Below are 19,940 nucleotides of genomic sequence, written 5' to 3'. Positions count from 1 at the left end.
TATTTCAAACTTTATTTCTTTTGAATTTTATAAAATTTGAAATAATGAATAATGCCAATGGTGGCTTGCCAAATTTTTGTCGAGTTTTATATTGTTATAAAATTGAAAATGTTTAGATTTATTTATTTATTCAATTCAATTCATTTATTTTATACAATATTAAGATTAACCATGGAGTAAAGAATAAATACAAAAGTAATAAGAATTAAAAATTATATGTATTAATTTATAGTATAGTAAATATGAATGCATGATGTCTCTTACTTCATTGATAAAACCAAAAAAAGTAATTTATTCACATCAAAATAATGATTGTAGATACATACACAAAAATCAATAGAAATGTGTATGTAATATTAATACTGCACTCACTTGGCCGAGAGCCAATTGTAGTAAGCCGCGTCTAGTTCACGCCCTCGAACTTCCCAAATAAGGAAATTTGTCAATGAGCGTAGATTATCCGCTCGGTGTGTTTGGACAAAAAGCCGTTCATTAGCATACGGTACGCCGCGACATTGAGTGCGTACCTTCGCCTTGTTGGAATTGTGTGTGGTCTGTTTGTTTACATAACCGAAAACCGTTCGCCCTCTTGAACTCGCATACTATGAATTCTTCATCAGCAAGATCGCTTTTTACTACGTCGTCGTTGAACGATAATCGCGATTGTTGTTTCCAACAGAATTTTGTGCCGAAAATGATGAAAAATCGTTTCGGAAAATCGAGACATAGAAGTAAGTACACATGTAAGAAAGTAATGGTATCGTTTTTAGTGAGTATTACGTGCGATATCTCGACATTTTATTGAAACATGTTCAATGTTTTGGTTTAGAAATGATCACGTGTATTCCGGTTGGTCGATTTTGTGGTGGCGTGATCCTCCCGCCGCCGCGCGCAAACGTTTTTTTTGTCAGATAATTCGCCCCAAAATGATAGATTTAATCTTTATTTTGGTTGTTAACATGTATAAACTCATAGAAATATAATTATGTTATTTAAAATCAAATTGAGCTGGGTTCATTCATAAAAACATCTATGTATGGCGTTTGACTCAGGCGACCGTCATATCGTACGATAGTAGTAAAGTGTGTTTATATTAAATGGGCGTGTTTATAAATAGACATTCACTGAGAAATGAAAATTCACACTTTACATAGAATTAGTTGCACAGTTTTAGTATTTTATTATTTATAAACATATTTAATTGTTTTTATTCTGATAATAATATATATCAAATGTAAAATATTAATTAAATAATAATTATCAATATTTTAATGATTTATTATAATTATATTAATATTTATTTACATTTATGACAATATATTTTTTTTAGTAATAATAACATATTATTAAATAGTATTTATTATTAAAAATTAAGAAATAGTTATATAATTAAATAATAAACATATTTAATCGTTTTTACTCTGATAATAAATTAAACAAATTAAATGTAAAGTTGTTAATTTAATAATTATAAATATTTTTTTAATGATTTATTATAGAATATGGTATTATTATTAATGTCAATGAATGTATTTTTTAGTAATAATTCTATAATTTAAAATAGTATTATTAATTAATAGTTTATATAATTATAATATTTATTAAAATTATCAAATAATATTTAATAATAGGCATTTATTGCAATTTGTTATATTTTACCAATTTTTGATTATTTAAAAAAAAGAAGAATGTACAGTAATTAAGACCAATTTGGCTAAATAATTAAACCATTTTTTAGCTAACAATTAAAAAACTGAAACATTGTTTATTTAAGAATGAATGAATGAATGCTAAAACAAATGCAATTAAAAATGTTTAAAATACATAAACGCAAGTTATATGACTTTAGATGTAACCATTATTCATCCAGGGTACTCGATTCTCAGCACAAAAAGAATACAAAAAAGTACAATAGCCAAGTCCCAAATAAAAGGTTTTCTTGCACAATTGTGTCATACTATTACTTTAATACAATTATCTAATTGTCCCCTGAATAACCTCTCTCTGACTCAGACAGTATGGTGTGACTGTAGTCTGATGATAATACGTCATGTATAAGAAATTTTGAATATTAACAACAGATGCCTATTTGTAAATGTTTATTCATGTATAAGGATATGATATTATTTTATTTATTAAGTAAATCAACTGATTATTTCATTGTTGTTTAAAATCATTCAAAGAAAATGAAATATAAATCAGTTCTGGAAATTATTATTTTTTTTTAAATGACAAAAATGCATAATTTTCTCACTTAAATTTGTTTATTAAGTCAATCAACTGATTATTTTATTGTTTTTTAAAATCATTCAAAGAAAATGAAAATATAAATCAGTTCTGGAAATTATTTAAAAAAAAAACAAGGGCCAAAAATGACAAAAAGGCATAATTTTCTCACTTGAATTAAATTTATTAAGTAAATCAACTGAAAAAAAGGCATAATTTTCCCGCTTTAATAAATCAAATACTTGGTGTATATATTAATAATTATGTTTTACTTTGAATTAATTGTTACATCAATCTTGCTTACTGCACATGCAGAGCATAAAGTATCTACGGTATTTAAAATTAAATTCAACAATTATGATTTTATTTTATTATATTTTCTATTAGCCTATAAATACCTTAAGAAATAAAAAATCAGAAGAAAAATTACTGAACAAGAATACAATAATTTGGCAAAAAAATATGATTCACAGTACAGCCAATCAGAATTCAGTTTTCACCCTTTTGAGACACACCTACTACATACCCCCTGTTTTTCTATTTTTAAGCCACACATGATCTAGGGTGGATTAGCCTGATAAATACATACACTACCATTACAATTAAAGACTATTTTGAAATCATATTTTCAACTTTATTAAATGGCATCACTAATTTATTTTACGGTATAAATAAACATTCACCCACAGTTATTTTGCTAAAAGAAGTTAATAAAAGTTGAGGAATTTTTTAAACTCAACCATATTCTTGAATGATAACATAACGTGTGTCTCGCCAGCTCCTCGTCGAGCATGGCATGCTGTAGAAGCGAGAGGAGGCGTGACGTAACATGATAACGTGACCTTTACAACTAATATCTTTTTTGTCCATCGTAGATTGAGGAGAACCACCTAGTAAACTGCTGAAAAAAAATATGCAGTGCTTTTTCATTATTTTTGAACAATTTTTTTTATTTTTCTGGTTTCTGACGAACTGATTGTTTTTATAAGAATTTTTTTGTTTGTACAGTACCTACTAATATTAATATATACTGAAGTAAATAACAGAAAGAAATAGCACAGAGTACACTTCCACTTTAAAGTCACAAAATTGCTCTAGAGAGGTCAAACCAAACATTCCATCTTTATTTAAATAAAATGCTCAATAAATTCTAGGTTACCTCACTGATTTTGTTTTAATGATACAATACCCACTAGCTTTGATAAGCTGGCTGTGAATCTCAGTGGAAATTGTGCCAGCATTTTGACCTTGCTTTTAAGCTCTATTTAATAGTTTTCTTGACAGTCCATATACAGTGACCTGGATGTGATGTTCAACTTTAACCTATTTTTATTATTTTAAATCTTAATCCCTTGCCTATAGCAACTGGCTAATCCCTTGCCTATAGCAACTTTCTATAATACTCGATATTTTTGCCTTCTATTTTCACAAATAATAATCTAATAAATATTTGAATTTATTATCTATCTTACTGTATTTTTAATCAAATGTTACTTATGGAAATATCAATTATATCAAACCTAATGGTGATAATTAACGCCCTCTAATTCTAAAACATTTTGAGAATTTTTGCCAAGCGACGTTGTTGACTGAACGCGTTCGAAAATTGTATGCGCTGTCTATGTAACTGTTCTACTTTAGTTTAAAGTTGCAGCGCTGTCTTTTTTAGTGGCCGAGCTTCCAAGCTTACTGTAGCATTCGACAATGATTTAATGGTAAATTGAATAAAAGTAGGTGTCTTTTTTGAAAAATTGACTTCTCTATTTTTAACGAGTCGGAGCGGAGATCATGAAATATTCTCACAATCCAATGCGTAAACATTCAATATTTGTCCTTTCCATTCTTTCACTCATTTGTTGCTCCTAGTCTGTTTAATTGTGTTGCTTGCTTTTGGTTTTGTAGAATTTCAGGATGATTGGGAAAAGGCAAAAGAACCTGTTGTAGAAGGTATCACATTCTATGTGAAGTACATTGGAATGTCATTGGTTGACAAAGCTAATGATGAGAGCTGTACTGCTGAAGCGGTCAAAAGAATTGTAAATCAGGTAATGAAAAATATTTACAGTTTTAAGCATGATGGAATACTTTATTTAAACAATGTAAAGCAGAGATCTAATCTAGTAAATCTATGATTTTACAAACTGTTCACAAGAATGGCATCAGCTCCATCAAGAGCAGCTCCATTGAGAACCACTCAATCAAGAGATCATTCAGCTCTATTGAGAGCAGCTCCATCAAGAGATCATTTAGAGCAGCTCCATCAAGAGACCATTTAGAGCAGCTCAATTAAGAGATCATTTTAAAGCAGCTCAATCAAGAGATCATTTAGAGCAGCTCAATCAACAGATCATTTAGAGCAGCTCAATCAACAGATCATTTAGAGCAGCTCAATCAACAGATCATTTAGAGCAGCTCCATCAACAGATCATTTTAGAGCAGCTCAATCAAAAGATCATTTAGAGCAGCTCAATCTAGAGATCATTTAGAGCAGCTCAATCTAGAGATCATTTAGAGCAGCTCAATCAAGAGATCATTTAGAGCAGCTCAATAAAGAGATCATTTAGAGCAGCTCAATAAAGAGATCATTTAGAGCAGCTCAATAAAGAGATCATTTAGAGCAGCTCAATCAAGAGATCATTTAGAGCAGCTCAATCAAGAGATCATTTAGTAGAGCAGCTCAATCAAGAGATCATTTAGAGCAGCTCAATAAAGAGATCATTTAGAGCAGCTCAATAAAGAGATCATTTAGAGCAGCTCAATCAAGAGATCATTTAGTAGAGCAGCTCAATCAAGAGATCATTTACTGTAGAGCAGCTCAATCAACAGATCATTTAGAGCAGCTCAATCAACAGATCTTTCAGATCCAATTAGGGCAGCTCTATAGGAGCAGCTCCATCAAAAGATCAGCTCCTTGAGACCAGCTCCATCAAGAGATCAGCTTCATCGAGACTTCCGCTCCATCAAGAGATCAGCTCCATCGAGAGCAGCTCCGTCGAGACTTCAGCTCCATCAAGAGATCAGCTCCATCAAGAGTTTAGCTCCATCGAGAGTTCAGCTCCATCAAGAGATCAGCTCTACTGAGAGCGTCTCCATCATAAGAGATCAGCTCTATTGAGAGTGTCTCCATCAAGAGATCAACTCTATTGAGAGTGGCTCCATTGAGAGGAGGTTCATCAAGAGCAGCTTCCTGAGAGCAACTTCATTGAGAGCAGACTCCACCAAGAACATCCATTATGAGCATCTCCATGAGACTGAAAGCAGCTCCATCAAGAGTGAGGACTTGTTATGGGTTATCCAGGACCAAAAGAAACATTGCAAAGTAGCCCAATTCCCAAGCCAACCATCTACTTGCAATTTACCTGAACTAGTATTAATTTGGAAAAGTGATAGGTGAACAAAATGATTTATAATTTTATATGTTGATCACTTTATTTGTAGGCCAAAGGCACCAAGCTAGGCAAGGTTTCTCTAAAGGTTACTCCACAAGGAATAGTACAATCAGATGTAGAAACAGAAGAAAACACATTAGAAATATCAATATACAGGTGAGAAATGATTTTATGCAGTTAAGTGGCGTAACACAGAGGGTAAGGGCCTCTGGTTTAGCACTTCTAGAGCCATCCAACATGCTGGGTAGTTGCTCTGAGCCCCTTAAGCTCTGAGGCTCTGTGTTTAGTCACTGAGGCTCTGTGTTTAGTCAGTGAACGCTCATAGCCATTACAACACTGATTTAATGGCGCTAAGTGAAAAATGAGAAGATATGCCAACTACAACAATGCAGCATCATTGTACAGTACCGTGATCAGCACACTGATGATCAAACCTTGTTTCTCTGAGGAAGGCGCAATATTGGTCATATCAATGATTGAGACTGATTTATCAAATATAGCAGCTACATCTGTCTAAATACAGACTGCTATGAAGCAAAATTTATATCAAATATAGCAACTATCAAATATAGCAACTATCAAATATAGCAACTATCAGATATTGCTGCTATGAAAAGAAATTGATATCAAATATTGCAACAATCAAAATAGCAGCTATAAAGCATAATTAATATCAAATATTGCAACTATCAAATGCTGGAAATGTACATGTATCAAAATAGGTAAATTTAGTATCAAAATAGGTATTAGTATCAAATGCTGCCAATGTATATCAACTGCTATATATAGCTGCTACCTGTAGCTGCTGCAAAGCTGTTGCTATATTTGATATTTTTTTGATAGTTTTTTTGATATGACCAATATTGCGCCTATGTGGTTTCTCTACTGTTTTATAAACAGTAGTTTACTTTTCTACTGATAATAATGCATTGAAATCCAGTCCATATACAAATAATATATACTGTACAGACCATTATACAGATCAAACTGGCACAACTTTCAGTAAGTAAGTAAAACAGATTTTAAAGAGCATTTCAGCAAGGTGACTTGTATACATTAGTAACTATGCAAAAATAGATTTAAAAAAAAACACAAATATTACAAGATCTTTCAATGTCATTTTCAGTATCTACATAATTTAGATTTTTTTTTATTTAGAATTAAAGAAGTGCATGTCAATGTCAAATGAAACTTTAATTCCTGAATGGTTTAAGAAAATCTGGTACCAGTACAAAACTTATAATTAGGATATTACTGTATATTTTGGAAAGAAACTATGTTAAAGAATTCTTAAAGGAACCCCTCCTTGGGACACAGCTCTATATTAGTTATTCCATGGAGGTATACCTCCATGGTTATTCTACCATATCCACAACACGTATCAGTCGTAAAGGGATACAGATGTATGGTTTAGTGTCGATAAATTGTAAACTTACAGCAGTTTTCCGGACACCTCATGCACTAAGCCTGCTCAGTATTTACTTACTTCCTACATCTATTAGTATAGGAATTCATTCATTACTCTTTCTTCCTATCAGAAAATGTACTTTTATAAGCTTAAAATTTTACATGTTAACACTATAAGACTAAAAATCACAAACCATTTTCTGTCTATAATCATAACATTTAGCAAAATTGATTTCATGCCAATTAAAACATTATCATGCAAATTAATCTGATTTTTTTTCAAGTTTATCTCTGTTGAAGGTTGAGAAATGTGTTGTTTACGCGGCATAATAGAACAATATTATGAATTTGATACTGTAAGATTAAAATGATTAATTTTAAGTTGTAGTACATCCAATCAAATTTCACTTACTGTCTATTATTATTACACAAACAATTCTGTTTAAAAAAACAGACTTGTTATTGTACAATATGTTTAGTTATGTTCCACTACATTGGATTCTGGTTCATGGGAAAATAAACTAAACTATTTTAGAAGACGTTCACATTTTAGTTATGATTAGTGGCTTTACCGTTTGATGTTGATAAATCATTCATTTCCTTTTAACTGTGTGTGTTTGTTTATTTACTTTCACTTTTTATACCACCAATAATCATCATATTCTAAGAATATTTTTCACTATAAATAGACCGTTTATTCTGTCTTTATACTGAATCTTTTCCAAAGCGGTTCAGTAGAGAACATTAACAATTTAATAAAAATATTAATTCAAAAACAACACAGTAATTACATTACACACATTAATAAGGTAACTATCTACAAAACATACCATATAATTAATATATAAATAATGGAAGGAATTTAATGTTAATCAGTAATATGTTGGATTTACTGTAATTGTTTAAAGTTGGAAAGTGTCATAAATTTGTATATATTTTTTTTCAGGCTTTTTTTTCAGTTTTGCTTCTTTGGCTTATTACCATATGCACTCTTTAGTATTTTGCAATTTCTATAACTGTTAGTGTTACATTGTTTAAATTTTAGAAATATGTTTATTTAATATTTAAATGAATGAAAATGTAAAACTAACAACAACTGATACAAAAATAATAATATTGAAATCTATTTCTGTCTTCCATTTACAGAACTTTACCAAGACTTATTTATATTTATTTTTTTCTTTAGAATATCGTACTGTACAGCAGACAAATCAAATGAAAAAGTATTTGGCTTTATCTCACAAAATCCGCATAATGATACGCTAGAATTACACGCATATTTATGTACTAAGAGAAAAGTCGTAAGTATAATCCACATGTCTACAATTGTTGTGTCCAATTCCCGTTACAATTTCTATAAAATAAAGTTTATGCCTTTGATAAGTTATAAATTACAGTTAAATCTCTGGACCAAAATAAAAAATAAAATATTTGTGTTTAATTTTTTTAGTTGACTCTTCCAATACCGAACTCTCCCAAAACAGCTTTTTTCGAAACGGTAGAAATGTCAAAATTTTTGGTTACCATTAAAAACACATTCAGAATTTCTGAAAAACCAGACGACATAAAATATTAAGCCAGCTCAAGATTGTCCAGGTCTGAGAGAGTTGTATTATTTCTTCTTAAGATTGTCGAATACAATTTTGAATTACTAATGCTGGTATTAAATGATTTGTTGGATTTTTGCCATAAATCAAGTTAAATTCAAATTTTGTTATATAAGTCTTTCATGTGATGATGAGTTAATCTATAAAAGTATGGCATGACTTGCATTATGTACGGCAATAATACTATAAACAATATAAATAAGAATACAGGATCTTGTTGTTTACCTCGACATCTAAACAATAAGTCTCAAAATCGCGTAATTAAATTGGAGGAGGATCCAGCTTTATAGATTAGGGGGGCTAAATAGGTGAATATTTCATAACAATCCGTAGGGTTGCAGAAAAATAAAAAAAATGTCATTATTTTATTTTTTCAAAATACATGGATGTTAAATTTTAGAGGGCGCTAAAGCCTGTTTAGTCCTCACCTGATATCGGAGAGCTTTCAATTTTCGATGACCTAAGACCTATGTAATTTGTCCCAAGTCAGTGTCCACTAAAATCTGATTTTGAATTTGTCATCATTTGAGTCCACCTAAAAGCAGTTTGAATATGTGCATTTCCCCAGGATATGGATTGACAAAATTGGGTGCAATAACTTCCCAAAAAAAAATAAATACAAACAATTTTTTAATAATAATAATAACTCATTTTTATATAGCGCCAATAAACAAATAATCATTCTCACATTTACGCTTTACATTATTATGCAAACAAGACTGATGAATAAAGAAAATCAGGTTTAAAATTATTATTATGATTTATTTTACAGAATATTTACAGCGTTAATTTTAATAAATTATTGTTATATTAATTATCTTCATTGTAGGCTGAAGCGATAGCGTTAACGGTAGCACATTCATTCAATATAGCGTTTGAAAGGTGGGAGGAAACACAAGATAAAAATAATAGAACAAATACGGCGCATGGTTCTGGAGAAATGCTAGAATTACAAGAACAAGGTAATAGTATGTTGCCATTTAACGTCAGTAGAGTTTACCATTTTGCATATCATTTAACTCAATCTTCTACACTCTTCGTTTATGACAGCTGCTATATAAAAATATTTACTACTGTATTATAAAATGATGAAATATTATAACCCTAACCCTACCAGTAACACCTGATTGTATTTGTGCAATTTGATTGGTCAATTACGCATCACATGTCATTTGGAATTAGCCCTATCTAACGAAAAAGTGATATCTAATGCACAGTCAGGTTTTTGTAAAAATTAGAGAATTTTTGCCATGTGATGTTGTTGACTGATCTCATTTGGAAATCAACTTGTTAAGTTGGAGCACTGCCTTTTTTAATGGCCTAGCTTCCCAGGCTACGATAAATAATTGAGTAAAAGTAGGTGTATTGTATTTGTAAAACAATAAATGTTTTGTATTACAGTGAATGGTGAGAATATTTCATTCGATGAAATATTGACTGCTCTATTTTTAACTCATGAAGTCATAAACATTCATTATTTGTATACTAATTGATATCTATTTTTCACTACTATTAATATTAAATGTTAGCGATCCCCATGTTTAAAATTTTTTAATCTGCCCCTGTCTGCAAATACTTTATCAATGTTATCATTGTAGAATCAACTGTATGGAAATATGTAAAACGCAATAATAAGTTATAAGTTTCCTGCTAACTTAAAGTAGTATACCAGGAAATAGTATAGTAAACTAAATACTACTGTAATTATGTTTAATACCACAATAACGAACATAATGCAATTGAAGTCTTCCTTTATTTATTTTGCTGCATAGTTTGATATAATTTGCTCTTCATTGTTCCTCACCGTATTGTAAACTCGGCCTTGATTCTCAATGTCTGCTGTCTGCCTCGCTAGTAAAAGACTTATAATTACCTATTACTTCCTTGGCTCATTGCCAATTTCACACACACACACAGAAACTGTAAAGCATTATTGACATCGTGCCAAATGTAGTATAATTATCATGTTCAATACAATATCCAATTGGAGATTGATACAAGCTAAATATTGTATGTGCCAGACAGCTACTAGTACTTAAGAGCACGCTCTGTTGAAAATTGATGCGCATGATATTTTCAGATTAATAAAAACGTATCCATAACAGTAAAATTAGAAGTTTATAGTAATATTATTATTAATTCGTAAAAGCAAAGAAATATATATTTAAATAATATATTATGAATAATCCGAAATATAAATTATAATATCAATAAATATTTTATTTAAAACAAAAGTAAAATACTAAAATCAAAGAGATATATATTTAAATATTATACTATGACTAATCATTAACAAACAAATCTATATATCACGCTTGCCATGTGATTGTTTGTTGTCCACATCCTTGTTTTTTTTGTTATCATGCTAATTACTTCCTCATTTACATAAAACCTGTCCTATTGGTATATAAAGCGTGGTTTCCACTAGTGACGCAACACAAGGACGTAACGCAACGCAAGTGAATTGACCAATCACAAGCGATGGCTTATTCGCTTGTGATTGCTAACTGTCTATAACTTCGCTTGTCATTGGTTAAAACGCTTGCGTTGCGTTTACGTCCTTGCGTTACGTTCTAGTGGGAACCAGGCGTTGTTGTTTTCTGTTTCTCGAAACATGTCAAGACATTTTAGGTCAGTTTGTCTATTTATCAAATGCCTCACAATCGTGATTTTAACTCGAACATTTGGTATAATCATACATGATTTATCTAATCTATAAATATATTATTTTATAAAAAATTCTATATAAAAAAAATTTAAAAAAATATTTGAGGCTAAAGTAGAAAACAATAAGCATTTTGAAAACATACGTTTTTTTTGTTGTTCTTTACAGTGTCCAGTTTAACAGTATCATCACCTTTGAATATACCTGGTAGACAAAGTCCGTCAGAAAATGGCCAAGTCCACGCTGAAAGTTCATTAGGAGCATCACCTCCAATATCGCCCTCAAATGTAGTAATAAACCCACCACCAAGAAACCCTAGAGGTCAGTGTTTACCTTTTATGTAGCAGATAAAACTCTTTACATAAAGGTGTTTCAACGTATTTATCCATCAATGTTAATGGTATGTTTTGTGGAGATATATATATAAAATAAAATAAAATCTAACTCGTCAGACTCCTAGCTTGCTTTTATACGAGCAGTGCAAGTAGGTCTTTTGTGAGCAGCTTGAGGAGTTCATAAGTGGCCAGTTGAATACACCTATAGTGCAGTGGCGTAAGGGCTATGAGCGCTCCCTGGCTAAACCCAGGGGCCCCGGAGCTTATGAAGGCCCAGAGGAAAAAATGGGCAATAAAATACGGTTGAAAAGGCTAAACACCCCAGAGGCCTCCAGCTTTGGATATCAGGCCTCTACGTTACGCCACTGCTATAGTGGCTGAGACTACTGCATAGCAATGGGATTTTATGCAAATGATTTGTAAATATAAGTTTGTAATATAGTAACAGAAATACTATTCACAAATGCTAGAAAATGACTTTGTTCAGGAATAATTTATATAAAAATGTGTATTTTTTATTTAAACAAATTGTAATATTAATTTTCTTTGCATAGGTACGTCAAGCTCAAGGTTATGTACCTCGCCTTCATCTTTGCCTCCTCCACCTCCGCCCCCTCGTCAAACACAATCAAGATCGGGCCACTCACGGCACGATACCGGTAGTAGAACAATAGTTACGACGGCCGAAACGCATGGCAGTCCAACAAATAATGACTTGGTAAGATGATGTGAACAGTGTTTTATTATTAAAGCAGATACAATGCAAGTGAGTTGACCAATCATAAACGACAGTTTGGACGATCCATCACGTCCTGATTGGTCAATTACTTGCAGAATGCTTGTGTCCTTGTAAATGGAGGTTCTTACTGTCAGGTACAGTAGAGGATTAAAGTTAAAGATATATTCTTCCCTGAAAATATAATTTTTTTGTTTAATATGCCATTTTGATGTCACTTAGTTATTCACTTTGACCAAAAATTTGATCGAAATACACATTTTATTTACCTGAAAAAATGTAATTCAAAACAAAAAAGCCAATTTTGGTTGAATTTATCCATTTATTTTGTCATTTTATAAGCGAAACATTATTTTTTCACGTTTTTTTTCTACGGAAGTGATTACATTTTTAGAACTACAAACTACAGTAATCCAATGTTTGATTTGATTGATTTTCATTTTTCATGTTTTTGGGGGACAATTACATCTTTAACAGTTACTACTGCCATAAATTTGTACTATGTTAACATTGGTTCTTTACCTTTGAACGTGGTACCCCAGGGACAGAACCCCATTCAGTTATTTTTGGCACAAATGTTTATGTGTACTAGGCACAACAAGAAAAAAAAAACATTTCTTGATGAATGGGAAATGTGAGTAACTTCCCTAAGTGTTCTTTCATTTACCCAACATTTCCTTTTTTATCCAAGTGACTAATTTTTGTTATGATTCATTAATTGTGTCACACGTTTCATAATATTTTTATAAACTTCCTTTTTAAATTAAACTCTGTCTACACGTGACTATCAAACTTTATGTGGTGTGCCCATATATGGACATGATGATGTCATATCACTACCTACCATATTTGAACATATGAATACCATATTTGGCAACATCAGACTTTTTTTGTCAATTTAGTTTGATAGTGTAGACAGTGCTTTACTGTTTGTATCAATTTTATATTAAAAAGTTTGTCATCATTTTCTTTGCTCTATGTTATATATTCATATTAATAATTGTGTATGTTTTATCAATTAATGTCATCATTCTTAACATTATATTGCTATTGACTAACTTATTTTGATATTAACCTTTAATCATGGTAAAAGTTACTCAGTCTGGTGTAAAATTTTATGTCATTTATATGATTTCCAATATGTAATAATATATAAATTCCTTTTCACATTAAGCTAGAAAGCCATGGCTGATCTAGAATTTTGAAATTGTTTAAAAAAATGCTGACACTTTCAAACCTAATGTTCTACATTTTGCATTTCTAGTTTTAAAACAAATTTAGCGTGCCAGTCCAACTGGTCCCGGCCCCTTTTATCTGCCTATGAATCACATTTAGCTATTCTGACGTAAAATTCAAGCTAAACTATATAATCACATTAAATGACATACTGGCGTAGCATTGGACTGTTTGTATTTTGGTAATCAGTTGCACTTTTAAGAATCGTACGATGCATGCCAGGAAACTCTCTTATTAACGTTGGTTGATGTCTCATGACGAAAGTCTTTTAATGAACGTCAATTAAACTAAAATATTATTGCACACTCGGGTTTTTGGTTATTTAACTTGACAAGTTCTAATTATGAGCAATTAAGTGTATTTGCATTCTATTTTGTGAGTAAGGTTTCACTATCGGATCAATTAATTATATCTAACTCATGTGATAAAACTAATTGATTACATTATTAAGCGTATTTACATTATATTTTAAAACCAATTAACTAGCCTATTTATAGTTCATCTATCATATCATCTTTCATTGTAAGTAATCAAATCTTTATAACCAAACAATTAATAAAGAAAAAGAAACTAATTTTGAGCACATCATATACTACAACACAATTGAACTATATTTTTCCATTTTTTTAAATTATTTTTTATTTCATACGTATTCAACAACTAGCAACTCGTCAATTTTCAGGATGGATAAACTATTTTATAATTTATCATGCTTATAAACTAAGTCTAATTTGTGGCTTAGGGAGTGGAGTTGAAAGAGTCGTGAGTTTACCCTTGCATTAGGTTAGGATTGAACCCAGGACCTGGGATAGGAAGGCAAGCATGTTAACCACCAAGTTACAACTCCTCTACTCCATTTCATTTATTAGGAACATCAAAAGTTAAAAGCTCTGTCTACACTATCAAACTTTATGTGACAACAAAAATGTGATGTGCCCATATATGGACATGATGATGTCATACCACTACCATATTTGGGCATCAACACCATATTTGGGAACTTTTTAGTTTCTAGTTTGATGGTATAGATGGAGATTAATTATATTATAGATATACTGCCCTCTATAAACTTAGGGAGGTTTTTGTTTATTTCACTGGTTCACATTTGTTACCGTCTGTAAATTCCTCTATAAAATAAGTACATATTTCACACAAGAATAGTTGTTATAACTGGTAGACTTGCATGATTGTTTATTAATACTTATTTATTTATTTAAAAAATATATTAACTGCACGAACAACATTCTTAACCCTTAATTTTAACTTCATCAATCTAAATCGCATGGGACAATGTATAGGTGGCGTCATCTTTTCTCTTTTATCATACTATTGCATTGGTGGTACTTTTCATGCATTTTGCTTTATAAACGTAAAACTTTAAAGCTGAATTTTTTCTCTCGTAGAATTTCAAAGATTCTAATCTTGATGACTGTTTTTCAAAGTAAGTTAAGATTATAAAAAGAAAACGAAAAATACATTTATTACGCCTTTTCATGATCATGCAAGTTTTTGTTGTTGTTGTCATTATTGGGTTGTCTTTCGTTAGCCTATTTCTGCTCAGAGTCTAGATAGTTTTAATAATCACTCAAAGCGCCCTGATCTTTACAAAATAGCGCTATATAAATATCACATTATATTATATATAATGTTGAATTCAACTCTATAGTTTTCAGGCGACAGTAGGTTCCTCCTTTAGGCGACTCATGCCAAATGAATAAAAAATAAATTAATGTTATTCATGGTTAAAAGAAAGGTAGCTTCAAGGAGTGCCCACCTTCCCCGTTCCTAAAGCCCGGCGCACACTAGAGCTTTCGGCGCACACTAGAGCTTTCGGCTGAGCCAACTGGCACGAGTAACACTTGGCTCACTAAAAAATTTGCCGCAAACTATTTTCGCGTTCTATCGGACGCACACTAAACGCCTTGAGTACGCGATTTTCTGATTGGATAATTACTTACTACGCTATACAGCACGCGCTGAAATATCATAATAAATCAGAACATGTCATGCGCAGTGGAATTTTTTAGTGAGCAGGAAGCTCACGTTCGGCGCACACTTGAGGAAAATGGCACGCGTGCCAAAAAATATTAAACACGATAGATATTTTCCTCAGCGGCACGCGTGGCCGATTCCTCACGAAATCCCCGGCGCACACTGTGAGGCAAGTGTTACTCGTGGCAGTTGGCTCAGCCGGAAGCTCTAGTGTGCGCCGGGCTTTAAAGGATAAAGTTTGTTTCCGAGATTTTATTGTCCTATAAGAAAGTATGAATAGACTGAATATGATTGTTTTCTCATCGCAAAGGTCAAGTTAAGGTCATGAGGATATTAAGGGCTTTACAGTATTTTTTGTAATTTACTTTTTTTTTAATCATGTGTCTGAAATCATTCTTATTTTAAAATAAACTCCATGTAAACAAGCACACACACAAATGCTCGCTATTGTAGTATTAACAGTATACCTGTACAAATAGAAATGTAGATAGTGTTAAGCCCTGTCTACACTATCAAACTTTATGTGACAAAAAAAGTTTTTTGTCACATAAAGTTTGATAGTGTAGACAGGGCTTAAAAGTCAGATTGATGCTTTGCATATCAATCTATTGCATAGTCTTACTATAGAATAAACTAAGTCAATGAATAATTTTTTGTTTTAAATTAACCTTTTTATGTTGGTTTTCAGCATTGCTAAACTGTATTATGTTTCCCAAATTGATGCATTTGTATTTTAATAGTACTTAGTTTTTCCTGTATTATGAAAAAGATATAATAATGTAACTCATACTTTAATTACAGACTGGCCGAAAGTCGAACCAAGCCTCAAATTTTGCCATGTAATGTTCAGAAAACAGACGTTGACAACCATATTGTAAACAACGGAGTCTCGCAGGAGATGACAGATAGGAATTGTATACTGGAAAATCACAACGATCTGTTGGCTTTATAGTAATTAGATTGGGTTAGGCCGATATTTTTATTTTTGCCAAGCATGATTTAAAGATGTATTGTCCGCTTGAAAAAATAATTTTTACAATTTTTTTTGTTGAATTTGCCATTTTAATGTCACATAAGAGTCACTTTGACCAAAAGTTGGATCTGAAAAAAATTATTTACCTGAAAAAACTAATTTAAGCAAAAAATAGTCAAATTGGCTGCCAGCCAATGGGTTTTTGGTTGTGAAAATGTTTTTTTTTTTTCTATGGAAATTATTAACTACAAAATGGCATATTCAAAGTCTGAATATATTAGTGTTCATTTTTCATGTTTTTGGGGGACAATACATCTTGAAATAGTACAGATTTAAGCTGCTTTCACACTATGCCCGGATTCGGTTCGGTGCCCTGAGAAAAATATCATGGAAAATGAATTCAGTGGTAAAATAGGATTGTTCACACCAAAACCGTATGATTTAAATCCATACCTGATTCTGCCATTTGTTTTTAAATTGTACCATTTTTTTATTTGACAAATCAACAGTGAGAATGGATGACCTTGTTTTACACTGGATAACCGTTAAAGCACGCTCAATGCTTGCAATATTTTCCTCAAGGCACCGGACCAAATCTAGGTGCGATGTGAAAGTAGCTATAGTCAGCCCTGCAACAAGTATGTGTTCTAAACGCACACTTGTTGAAGAAGCCCCGAACAGACACTATGGTTTGATCACCCTTATGTTTTTTTTAATATTATATAATATATATTTATATTGAGTTGAATTTTCTACATACAGCCAATTTTTATAAATTTATCATTTATTTATGCTTATTTATAATATTATACAATGTATTTGGATTCATTTATGTATATCAACAAATACTTGTAGTAAGGTATCTCTTCAAATAATATACGGTTGCGTAAAACTTACATGGTGATGTATACACACTATATTATAGATGAATTACTATTCTTCCAATGGGTAGTTTGGGCATACATTGCATTGAGGGGAGGGGGTGGGAGGTTATAATGTTACAGATAAGGTTTATTTTGGCAAAATCTGCAATTATTGAGATTTAAGCAATTTTTTAAAACATTTCTCACTCAAACTGTTTCTTAGATTTTATTTTGTTAATGTTAAATTTGTACTCTATTTTGACAGGAACATTAGGATTTAGAGCTAAATGTTTACTATCCCTGTATTCACCCATATAGATATAATTCACTGTAATATCTCTATGATGCACCCTAGCATGTTTATTTACACATTTTAAATAATATGCAAGAGAGGATAGTGAAAGTGTCCTAAATAGCTGTATGCAAAAATTACATTTGTCTGCTGTGATTATTGGGCATTAAACTGCAAACTATTAATCCCAAATCAAGAATTAGTATATTTTAAACAGAGAGAGAATTGAGAAAAAGTGTTATTTGCTGTAATGTCCTTTTCATCCCGACTGATTTATATTGCTAAAATTATTTTATTATTGTACAATTATCATCAGTATTGCTATTATTGTAGTAGTATATAGGTTTATTTATTATATTTGAAAATGATATTTTATTTTATCTCTCTGAAATTTATTAGTATAAAAATATAGTCAAGAAAATTGTCTGTACAGATATTTGGTATGTTTACTAACATATTGTATATATTTCTTATCTGTAGAAATATTAACATAATGTTAGTTTTCTATGAATATTCAAAGGACTGATTTAATTATATTGTGAATATTGATGAAGGCTCTTCAAGAAGTTCAAATGTCATTCTGTTTTTGGAGTTTCTGCACTAGCGGTTGCTGGGTTACAGTACGATGACATGATAACAGACTTGTATCTGATTGGTCACGTTCAACAAGGAAAGATTTGAACTGTGACACAGGATACGATTTTTTAAACTCAACTGGATACAGAACTGGAATGAACGTCAAAAGAGCTGTAACACATGATGCCATTTTTTATGGTAAGCTAGGGAGATTTGAACTCCTTAAGCTATTGATTAGCAGATTAATGTTATGAATATTCATAGATATTATGAATATTCATAGAAGATGCAAAACAGAAAACACCGCATGAGAATTTTCCACTTTCAACACTCTTATATTTAAGCCAAGCCACTTTGTGTACAGAAATATCTGCCGGATATGTAAATGTGTAAAATTAAATGTGACATTTATTATAACAATAGGAAATATGTAAATTTAGTTGTTAAATAAATGAAACTTTATTGAATGAAACTATTTTTGTATCATGAAAGTAATTATTGTGATAATTCCATTGAGACATAAATAGAATAATACCTGTATGTGAACAGATTTTGCATGGTTTACACAAAACGAAAGCTAAGGTATAAAAGAAACACTGTATACACACCCCACAGGAACTACAAGAAAGCTATGAAAAGATTCTCTTTGTTTCTCCCAAACCAGATAAAACCAAAGAACTTATAACACAAGAATCTCCTGTTCTTCAATTTGCATTCAAAACACAGTATCGGAAGTACAGGGTTAAAAGGTCAAACTGGGCGACGCCATTTCACAGCATGGGAGCAGCGCCCCCTCCAAACTAGGAAGTCAATTACTCTACCCCCCTAGAGTATTAGCAGATCCCCTCTATGATTTTGACTTTCTAATTTGATGCGGGCGCCCTACTCCTCAGTCAATTACTCTATCCCCCCCCCCCCCTAGAGCATTAGCAGATCCCCTCTATGATTTTGACTTTCTAATTTGATGCGGGCGCCCTACTCCATGGCTCACAATGGCGCCACCCATAGCTCTATTCTATCCCACAATGCCTTTCGAAATTGTTACGCGCTTCGGACGAACAAGAGATTCTTGTGTTATAAGTTCTTTGATAAAACCCCGATAATTTGCTTCTTTTATGTTCTTTAGTTTTACTTTTCGCAGTCTAATTATGCTTTCAATTAACATATTTTAATGCATTAAATGTACAGCATGTTAGTTTGTTAGTTTCATTTTAGATTACTCACTGTGTAGTGACATTCCTTCATTTCGATGATTTAAGTGTATTTGTGTCATATATCGTAATCTTTTCCTGTTTCCAACTTTAGTTTTGGCATACTGGATAGTGACTTGTGGAAAGTTTTCTCGTTATGTCGAGCTGTAGAGGGCAGCAAACATTGTCTTTTTTTCATATTCCAAATTTCGACTCTCAAAATCCCCCTAAATGTTTCGAAATTACAATGCAAAAGATAGAACACATTAGGTTGAGTTCAGCTCTTACCAAATACTAATTTCTCATGAATTAACCTCTCCACCCCACCTCCCCCCCTCCCCATCTACCCTAAAAAATAGATTACAGATTCTTACCGACGGAGTGTGTGCTTCTTTCATCATCATTTTTAAACCAAATTAATTGACGAGTTATATTGTTTATTGTAAAAAAGCG

At 31.6% G+C, this 19,940-nt stretch overlaps 1 protein-coding gene across 3 annotated transcripts; it reads left to right on the top strand.

Moving 5' to 3' along the window:
• Positions 1-421: 421 nt before the first annotated feature.
• On the top strand, positions 422-19,374 carry LOC140054710 (low density lipoprotein receptor adapter protein 1-like). Of its 3 annotated transcripts, none has more exons than XM_072099786.1 (9): positions 422-733; positions 4,122-4,271; positions 5,665-5,771; positions 8,209-8,323; positions 9,459-9,591; positions 11,463-11,615; positions 12,184-12,347; positions 15,005-15,042; positions 16,395-19,374. In XM_072099786.1, exons 1-9 carry the CDS (start codon positions 605-607, stop codon positions 16,543-16,545), a joined length of 1,140 nt encoding a protein of 379 aa, XP_071955887.1. In that variant the 5' UTR covers positions 422-604; the 3' UTR covers positions 16,546-19,374. The 3 variants fall into 3 exon arrangements, with proteins under 3 accessions (XP_071955887.1, XP_071955889.1, XP_071955888.1); XM_072099787.1 differs by having other exon boundaries at positions 434-731; positions 4,129-4,271; XM_072099788.1 differs by lacking the exon at positions 15,005-15,042 and having other exon boundaries at positions 427-733.
• The last annotated feature ends 566 nt before the right edge of the window (positions 19,375-19,940 follow it).

This window comes from Antedon mediterranea, chromosome 7 (assembly GCF_964355755.1).
Source record: "Antedon mediterranea chromosome 7, ecAntMedi1.1, whole genome shotgun sequence".
In the NCBI taxonomy this organism is placed as follows: domain Eukaryota; kingdom Metazoa; phylum Echinodermata; class Crinoidea; order Comatulida; family Antedonidae; genus Antedon; species Antedon mediterranea.
Note: the sequence above shows the minus strand (reverse complement) of the source record. Positions and strands in the feature narration are given on the sequence as shown.

Excerpts from the sequence above, each read along its gene's own strand:
- LOC140054710 (XM_072099786.1), top strand. The coding sequence starts at position 605 with ATGAATTCTTCATCAGCAAGATCGCTTTTTACTACGTCGTCGTTGAAC. Across the intron at positions 734-4,121 it reads GAAAATCGAGACATAGAAGT|TTTGTAGAATTTCAGGATGA; the intron begins AAGTACACATGT and ends CTTGCTTTTGGT. Across the intron at positions 5,772-8,208 it reads TTAGAAATATCAATATACAG|AATATCGTACTGTACAGCAG; the intron begins GTGAGAAATGAT and ends TTTTTTCTTTAG.